Source organism: Eufriesea mexicana, unplaced genomic scaffold, assembly GCF_001483705.2.
Source record: "Eufriesea mexicana isolate 0111107269 unplaced genomic scaffold, ASM148370v2 scaffold1723, whole genome shotgun sequence".
Classification (NCBI taxonomy): Eukaryota; Metazoa; Arthropoda; class Insecta; order Hymenoptera; family Apidae; genus Eufriesea; species Eufriesea mexicana.
This window is the reverse complement of record NW_016909858.1, coordinates 72,572-81,986: the sequence shown is the minus strand read 5'-3', so window position 1 is coordinate 81,986 and position 9,415 is coordinate 72,572. Positions and strand designations below refer to the sequence as shown.

General features: G+C 37.7%; 3 protein-coding genes across 3 annotated transcripts; 1 reads left to right on the top strand and 2 right to left on the bottom strand.

The window, feature by feature from the left end:
- On the bottom strand, nt 1–1,695 carry LOC108548667 (valacyclovir hydrolase). The gene is made up of 5 exons (XM_017901720.1): nt 1,505–1,695; nt 1,352–1,442; nt 677–997; nt 323–578; nt 1–252 (listed from the first exon to the last, which is right to left on the bottom strand). Exons 1-5 carry the CDS (start codon nt 1,619–1,621, stop codon nt 162–164), a joined length of 876 nt encoding a protein of 291 aa, XP_017757209.1. The 5' UTR covers nt 1,622–1,695; the 3' UTR covers nt 1–161.
- Nucleotides 1,696–2,669: 974 nt separating this feature from the next.
- vih (ubiquitin conjugating enzyme vih) lies at nt 2,670–3,820 on the bottom strand. Its single transcript, XM_017901722.1, has 4 exons — nt 3,696–3,820; nt 3,268–3,382; nt 2,983–3,187; nt 2,670–2,907 (listed from the first exon to the last, which is right to left on the bottom strand). The coding sequence occupies exons 1-4, from the start codon at nt 3,797–3,799 to the stop codon at nt 2,783–2,785; spliced, it is 549 nt and encodes a 182-aa protein (XP_017757211.1). The 5' UTR covers nt 3,800–3,820; the 3' UTR covers nt 2,670–2,782.
- Nucleotides 3,821–4,082: 262 nt separating this feature from the next.
- Nucleotides 4,083–6,536, top strand: LOC108548668 (kxDL motif-containing protein CG10681). The gene is made up of 5 exons (XM_017901721.1): nt 4,083–4,163; nt 4,450–4,737; nt 4,827–5,026; nt 5,111–5,245; nt 6,294–6,536. The coding sequence occupies exons 2-5, from the start codon at nt 4,589–4,591 to the stop codon at nt 6,422–6,424; spliced, it is 615 nt and encodes a 204-aa protein (XP_017757210.1). The 5' UTR covers nt 4,083–4,163; nt 4,450–4,588; the 3' UTR covers nt 6,425–6,536.
- The last annotated feature ends 2,879 nt before the right edge of the window (nt 6,537–9,415 follow it).

Genomic DNA, 9,415 nt, shown 5'->3' with positions numbered 1-9,415 from the left:
TTTCATATTCTATAGACTAATAATAAATGGTAAGAGTATATTGGTCAATATTTTTTATGTATTAGATACATTTAAGATTACTTTTTGTAAAATAGAAAATGCGACCTATATTATACGTTCTTTCTTTACCATATTTACGTATCATGGTAAAACAGCTTTGTTCATTCGAGCAAGAATTTGGTAACGACATCGTTGAATTCTTCGGGATATCGTAAATGCAAATTATGTGCTCCGTTTTCAAAAATCTTCAGTCTGAAATGATTTTTTCATTAGCCCAATGTTGATTAACGTTTTATCGCGATATTAATTATATTGTACATACCTTGCTCCGTTGATATGATTTTTCAAGTAAGTCGGATGTTCGGGGAGTACCATTGCATCCTTGTTACCTTGAATAATTAAACTGGGACATTTAATTTTTGCTAATGATTGTTTGCATAAGTCACCATTTTGTTTCTCGTAAATTCTCAATATAGCGTTTACCCAATTGGACCAAGTATTTCGAAAATATTCTTCCCCGTATACCGCTATCAATGGCGCTCGCATTTTTTCCGACCAGCTGTCGATATTTTGAAATTCTATCGATATGCAAGCAAATAGAACGATCGTTAACCTAGACTGATTTTCAATAATTCGGATGATTCAGTGGTATCGAAATCTCAGTTAATCAACGTACTTTTGTAAATATTGACTTCTTCTGGCGTTACATAGGCATTCGCAGCAACGGCTACCATCTTTCGAACATTATCGGGAAACATTGAAGCGAGCATCAAAGAAGTGATACCGCCGTCGCTCCATCCTATCAATGAAAATTTCGTGTAACCTAAATTTTTCATTAAGTTGTAAGCCCAATCAGCGTCACGCTGTAGAAAATCATCTGGGAATGTCCGATCAGGTGGCCTTGATTTTCCATAACCTGGTGGATCCCATGCTATTATGGTAAATTTTTGTCCATCGAGTCCCGTTATTTGTGGTTTGAAATCTGTCCAAATCGTGCCTAAAACGATATTATCATAATTCAAGTAAAATAATGTAAGTAAAATAATGGATAAAATTTTGCCCACGCTGTATAACAAAACAATGTTACATAAAAAATTATTTTGTAATCTCGATCGTACAATATACTTTTATAACTTGTTATCAAGTAACATTCTGTATCTCACGATTAATAATGACGTCAAATGCTTAAGATTGAATTGACAACAGCTTATGTGAACTTATCTGGACAACAAAGTAGGTCCGAACGGCAATTCCAGATAAGTTCCACAACTTTGCTATATAACGTGTTGTGTTATATAGTGTAGACACAACTATATGCACCGTACGTGGTAATTTTTGCAAAGTTACTCACCTAGGGCACCCGGCAAAAGCAAAACTGGTTGTTCACCATTTCCAACTCTCAGGTAATTGATATTCACTCCATTGACATCAATTTTTTCTTCCTGTTGAAACATTTATCGATTGAAAAATCACAACTTTGAATTTGTAGCAACAAATAGGATACCTCTGAGATATGGCCTTGAACCGTGGAAAAGAGTCTTGTATTTGTCCATCTGAAAAAATTCACACGTAAATGTACAGATATATTACGCAGGAAATTTCGACGCAACTTTACTAGCATGGCTAGCGACTTTCTTGCTTATACGTTACCGATTCATCGATCCAGTTATACAACTGCCTTGCTCACGTGATAATACCGCGATATATTGAATTTTCGTTAAACTCTATTTAATCAATTTCCACTGTTGTCCGTTATCTGCTTTACGTAAATGTTTTTCGTGGATTCGAAACCTACATTAGTTATCAATGTTTTATAACATTCGAATAACTTTTTCTTTTTATTTTGATTTTACGAAAGCATTAAAGTTAATTCGTTACAACTTATGCTTCGAATCCAATGATTCAAGTAATTCCCAAGAAATAATGGATAGAATTCCTTAGATTTGTTGGCGTATTATTCTTTTTGCAGTGAATAATATTTTATACTGTATTAGAAATGTATTTAAATTATCTTTGAAATGTGAAATTGAAATTTCGTTAAAATTCCGCGAATTAAAGTGATCAAATGATAAAACGCGATGTATTAAGTTTGAAATAAATTTAATAATATAATTGTGAAATTTTTCATTGAAAAATCCCGGTTTTTACATCGTTAGAATAGATATTACGGCCGACAATTTACCACGTGTGATTGAATTTTATTTCGAAATGAAGTAATATTGATAAATTTAGTATAACATTAAATGTACGAATAATATTCCTTAATTCGAGAAATTGGACAAAATAGTTTGTGAAAGTGTAATAAAGTTGCTAATGTTAGTGTTTAAAATATTTATTTTTGAAATATACAATAATTATCAATGACTTAACGTCAATGTCACTGTAACTTGTATGCATGGAAAACGTTAAAATATATCCAAAGTCAATATATATTACTAAGAGTAAAAATAAATAAAAGTATCTGGTACAAATTGACGATATAAAAATGTTTAATCCGCATATACAGTCTTTAAAAGCATGATACAAATTTCTATACATTTTCAAGACAGACTGACGAAATTATGTAACAAAGGTGGTCATGATGAACGATATAAAAGATATCTTTATGTTCTTTTGAATGACACAGCATACAGGTGCAAAAGATAATAGAAGATTAAATTTTTTTTTTGTAATAAAGTACATAAATTCGGTGCAGTTTGCATTTCTATAGCTTATGCCTAGTTGTAACATTGATAGAAATAAAAATAATGAACAAGCCAAGATCATAATAAAAATGCACTTATCATGAATCTTGCTGATCACGGTTCAGAGCTCTGTGATATTCTTCTGTCAAATGTTTCTTATACTTTGTTTGGTCACTCCATAGCTTTGCTGCTTGCGCGTTAAGGGGACTCTCATTGTTAGGTTCTACAAAAAAGATTGATATTTACACTTGGATATGCTTGCCAATACTTGTTATAATATCAATACAAAGTTACTTACCACTAAGAAGAGACTGTATAGATAATAATATAGTACGCACATCATACAAAGCGCTCCATTTATCTTTTAATATATCCAAACAAATATTACCTACTGCATCTACATTTGGATGAAAACAAGGAGTAGCGAAACGTACAATTGGAGCACTGTATGGGTAACTATGGGGGAATTCTAAAGTTAATTTATACGTAAGACCGGCATAAACCTGCAGTAATAAATGAGGGCAAAAGTTATTTCTTACACTTATTCATACTTTGATTAGGATGATATAGAAATCAATATTACCGTGTCTCGTGGTCCTGTAATAGTTCCTATCCATTTAAACAAATTTTCTCCATCTGGAAAGGCAGAGACACCTTTCTCTGTACTCATCATCAAAACCATGAGCTCCTTTTGCAGTCTACGCATATGTATGTCTTTATTAATAGCACGAAGAAAAGGATCAATTATGACTAACATTATTGTAAAATATAATTATTATCAGAGATATTTGTAATCTGGGAACGAGCCAATATTAAATTATTCGCTCAAACATTGCGAATAGGTTATGTATTGTAGTATAATGTTATAACAAAGTATACTTGTTGCACGAACTTAAAGAAAAATCGTGAAGAAACACAACAGTAGATAACAAAATGGAAGCAAATAAATAATGTATGAGAGTAAATTCAGTTGATAGTGTATATTTTAAATATTTGATAAAATTGGCGTACCGTTTACTAACTGCATGATTGTCTTTTGGTATACTCTGTTTTTCCTCTGCAGGTTTACTTGGAGCATTTTGAGAGGAATAGAACGGATTTATATTTTGTGCCATTCCGAATTGAAAGACACACGTGATTCTTGGAATTATTATTCGTTGCGAGAGATTTCCGAAGCTTCGGTTTGAGACACAACAGTCACTGTAGAAATTTGAATGCTGAATCTTGTACCAACCCCAATGAAAACATTTGACTTCGAACAGCTGTTGAAGGTGAAGCGTGTAGTTTGTTTAATACGTTTAGTTCAACTAGAGATGATATAAACTTGGTCGTATAAAATCATGCAAAAGAGAAAATGTTAGAAATGTTTATTAAAAAATTTGTCCCTTAAAAATTTAACTTTACGAATAATTACAACAACGCTTTTATCATGAATTCTGTATTACGTACTGACAAACACATCATCGACCGTCACCAGAGGTAAGCATTTTTCTACGATAGAGCAAACGTATATCGTGTTGATATTCAATTAATAAGTAACAAAAGTTTCGAAGGAAATGTAAAATTTTAAAGGAAAAGGAAACAAAACTCTGCTATTGTATTATCTTATCTTCTATAAATTCATTATCATATAACAACGACTAACGTTCATTTAAAGATGACACGTCCTTTTTTTTATGACATTGCTGCGTTATAATATCGTTTCTCGACAATGAATATCGCGAACTTAACGTTTATAAAAAAAATACAAATGTACACTTTATAGCACAAATCATCATATAAAGAAGAGACGTAATTAAAAAGATGACGACGTTAAAATTTTATAACAAACGTGCCGTTATTATACGATGTAAGATTTGAGAAGGAGAGAGAGAGGGAGAGAGAGAGAGAGAGAAAGAAAGAAAATGGCAACAGCACAAGGCACACCGGAGTCAGATACTGGGAGTTTTGAATGCTTTCAAAACTATACAGCACCAGAGGTATTTATACAAGGTTTGGCTGGTATCGTTGATCAACAAGATGTAGAATCTATGATAAGAGCTCAAAAACAAATGTAAGAATATTTTTCTATATATCGTTTTACTTGTTTACGAATAGGATTCTTTAATGAGTTATTTAAAGTATCGTGTGGTGATTTTATAGGTTGCAGAGATTTGAAAAGACTAACGAGATGTTGACCAATTGCAATCAATTATCGATAAATAGGTTGAAAACTGCTGGAACTGAATTTAAGAAGCATACAGCCCTATTGGTGGAAATGAAGAAAGATCTAGATTATATTTTCAAAAGGATTCGTATCGTAAAGAATAAGTTGAGTCAGCAATATCCTCAAGCATTTAACGGTAAGGACATTGTATAAGCAATTTTAAAAACAGAACACATAAAGATTACATCGACATTGACTTTTGCTATTCTTTTCCATGTAGAAGCTGTAAGAAGCAGTTTGGCAGAAGAAGTAATCGTCGAAGACGTCGATTGCCCTGTAAAACCGCTCGAACCTGAAATTATTCCGTTACCGAGCACCTCTCATACCGTTATGGATCGAGATCCAGATTCTGATGGTAACCAAACTTGCAGTACCAGTAATCGTATTACCGTGCAGTAAATTTACCTAGATTGTGGCAAGCTATTCGTTGATAAAGTATTACAATTCTTGTATGTTCTATTCTTTTTTTCTTTTTTAAATTTTTATCAAAAGATCGATCATCCACCGAATCGGATTAGATATTATTGAAAATTATCATGTATTTACACAATCACTTTTCGTTTCGTTCCAGTAAAATTTCCGATAGTATTTAGAATTGTGAACGAATGAATGAAGTATAATAATAACAACCGTTTTACGGGGTATTAAATTATAAGCGGAGGTTTTCGACAATGTTAATCCTTTTCTACAAATATATTGTAAGACAAAGTTGATCAATAGAAAACGATCAGTCGATCGATAGAATATCCTTAGTTGTAATACACTAACAATTAAATCCTTCATACTTATACGTATATCGCATCTGTTTCGCAAGGGCTTGTACACCGAAGTGAATTATACATATTATGTGTGTGTGTATATATATATATATACATATATCATATATAAAGTTAACAAACTTTCTGTAAATTTGAGGAAACGTGAAGAGTATCGTAAATAACGCACATGTCTTTATCAAATGGTTCGTCACTGAAACGCAACGCTTTGACGAGTATTAAGCGGTTAAGTCATTACTCGTCCTTTATTAGATACGAAAAATCAATTTTTTTCTGGTCGTTGTTAATATCGTACGATGTACATGTTACAGCCATAGTATGCCATAGATCTTATATCGGGACGTAACAAAGTGTATCGCGAGTGACTAATTTTGGATGGTTTACAGCGATCTCGATGCGCCATGGCTGTAACGTAAGAGTTACACTGTATTAAAACGAATTTTAGAAATAGTGAAAAAAAAAAAAGGAAAAAAATACAGATATCGTTTGTTCCGATTTCGCTAGACGTAATTTACTTGTTAATTTACTTTCCCAGTCGTTAGAGTCGTTACGATCGTTCCTTTTCCCGAATACGTTATAATAATTAGGCAAACGAAACTAATAATAACTTCAATTGTTAATGTACAGTGCCGGTTGAGGAGTTTCAATTTGCAAAGCTGCGGAAACGACGAATAAAGAGCAACGATAGTTCGTCAACGGAGAGCAACAACGATCACAGTAACGCTGATACTTCGTCCTGCACGTCCGATACTGGTTAAAGCGTTCGTTCCAGAGTTATCGAATCGGAAGACTATGCAAGGAAGAATTGTCGAAAAAAAGACAAAAGAGAGAATAAAAAAGAAAAGAATACGAAAAAATGATAATAAAAAGAGAGAGAAAGAGATTTAGAGAGAGAGAGAGAGAGTGAGCGAGAGGGAGGGGGAAGAATAAATCTTGAGAATTTTAGACATTGACGTTATCGTGAGAATGGTTAACCGACAATAAAGGTAGAGTTCGATCGGTGATGGATATGAAAAAGATTTGGAAAGTTTCGATTATACGCAATGTACAAAAATAGATGTGCACGTAATCGTATCCTTGTAAATCGAAAATCTGTGAATCATGTCAGTGTCGAGTAACATAATAATAAAGCATTATTTGTACACTGTAGAAGAGTCGATCATTTCGTAGCGGTAAGTACAGCGCGTATTCTACGATAGATCGTGATAAAAGAGAGATTCGCGATAAAGGTGTATCTGTCCTCGGCGAAATAGGATGGTTAGAAACACGTCGAGGCGGTATCGATTATTACCAGTGACTCGTAGTTCCCGTTGAAACCGAGAGATGTCGGTAAAGATGCGAACGAGGCCCGCAAAGGACTGAAAGTGGCGCGCGAATATTATCTATTTAAATAGATGGAGCTAGTTTATACAGGAGCAGCAAACTATCGCGAGTAACGCGAAACCGATTTCGACACTGACCGCGCAATTTCTTCTCGTTCATCGAAGTCCTCGGAAGAAGGAAGCGGAGGAGGCTCGAAATGATGAACAAGTTTCTCGAGCGACTTGAAAACGATCGAAAAGAGAACCGACTCATCTCTATCGAATTTCCGTTCTTTTATTTTCGCGAGATTACTTTTCTATCCCGTAAACGTTCTTTCCATGTCTTACGAATTTATTCGAATTTTTGACACGAATCGCAAAATTTTTCAAACTCGTTTGTTGTTTCTCCTCTTTGCGTGTTTTTTAAGAAGCGATTCAAATTCTGCTTTCTACCATGGATGGTTTGTACTATACACACACGTCAACCGTGAACACGTATGTATACACACGCGAGGTACGCGGTGCTCTTGGTGCGGAAGACGCCATCCGTCGCGATGCCAGAAACCAGCTGCGCCTCAGCTGTTTTCTATCCGTTCCATCCCACCTTCCACTTATCCAACAAACACGCACGCACACGTTCACGCGCTCGTTTCATATTTTTCAGGTATCTTAGACGGAAGGAAAAAGAAGACGAGGGAGAGACGATTGGAACGAAAGTTGAAAAGCGCGACGATCACGGCGACGAAAAGTACGATTCGATTTCGCGGGGAAAACACTTTGGCGGATTTACGATATTCGAGTGTGGGATTTATTCGAGCTATGGGATCGACGCGTGTGTCAGGAAAGAAGAAGAAAAAGAAGAAGAAGAAGAAGAAGAAGAAGCGGCAGCAGAAGCCAAGTCACTGGAGGGCCGGTAAAACGAGGAAACAGCTGTTTAATTTTATCCGGCTCACCTGTTTCATTCGATAGTCGGTTTGGTTTTCTCATGGCTGCACACGCACACGCGTAACCGTGGCATAACGCGCGTTCTTTGTCAAGGGATGACACAACGGAGCTAGTCTGTAATTATTGGAAGAAGGAATCTCTTTGAGCGCGTTCGGTCTGGGTTGGATCGGGCTATAGGCTATCGCGAGAAGCGTAAAAGCGAACTCTGGAGCGAGTCGGTTGGACGAACGTCGTGGGACCGATTGGTGGAAAGAAGACGGATCAGCGTGGGAGTATGGAGAGTTGGGAGCGGGAACTAAACGGGCGAAAGGACGGGCGATAGCACGGGCGGAAGAAGGGTGGAGAAAGTAAGTTTGGGGGAAAAAAAAGAAAGAAAAGTTGGGCCGCGTTAGCACGGTGGATGCAAGACGCAAACGATCGATCTTTTCGCCAACAGTTGCAAAGGTTGGGAAAAGGATCGAAAGGCAAAGATGGTCGGTTGGAGGGATCGTGGATGGAGCAACAACGCGTGTTGCGCGTTTTTCAGCACGGTGCCGCGAAAATGCTGTAAAATCGGCTGACGCGGTTTCTCTCTCGCGAAAGGAGTGACTTCGTGCTATTGACATCCGCTCTTCGTGGTATCGACATCTCGGTACAAGCCAGCCTGTGCCGGGAGCACGATTTTGCGTCACTTCCACGGTGTGGCGGGTAGAATAGAGGGCGGGAAGGAGGGCGAGAGGCGAGGGTAGGAGGGTTGGGATGAACGAAGAGAGAGGAAATTCGTTGGACGAGCACGAGGTACGTCGGTATAATTTTCACAAGCGCGAAAATTACTCCGATCAGAGCCGATAAGTCGTAAATTAGGGGTGCGCGCGCGCGGACGTGCTCCCCGTGTAAAACGCGGCTTTCGTTTGCCTGCAAATGACGGCATCACCCGTTCGAAACTTACGATTACTCGTCGCGCGAATCCAACTTTCCGGCCCGATCGCGCACCGACGGAAATACGTTGGCGAAGAAACGCGAGGGAGGATTTTTGCGTGGAAATCGGCGGATCGCGGGGCGGAGGCCGTCGACCTTTGCGAGAGACGGGAAGAAAAGGTCGGGAGTGACAATAATGGGTGGAAAATTGGCGAAAGATGGGTACACGGAAAGCGACGGGTGTTATTCGGGAATTTCGGCGTGGTGACGCGCGCACGTAGAGGAGCGTACATGGCGATGACAGGACTGTGACGGAGTGCTAATAATACGTATAATAGGCCGGTGGTGCGGCGCGCGCGTGTCGATGTGTGTTGGTGCACGAATTCGTGCCGATAAGCAGGGCCAGGGAGAGGGACAGGGAGCTAGGATCGGTAGATCGCGACTCGGGACAGGACAGCGAAACGGCAACGAGGAAACGAGAACGGGAACGAGAACGGGAACGGGAACGGGAAAAAGGAAGCAAAGCTGGAACTGGAACTGGCAGAGAAAGAGGGACAACGAAAGGAAGAGGAGAAAGAAGGAGGAGAGAGAGAGGGAGAGAGAGAG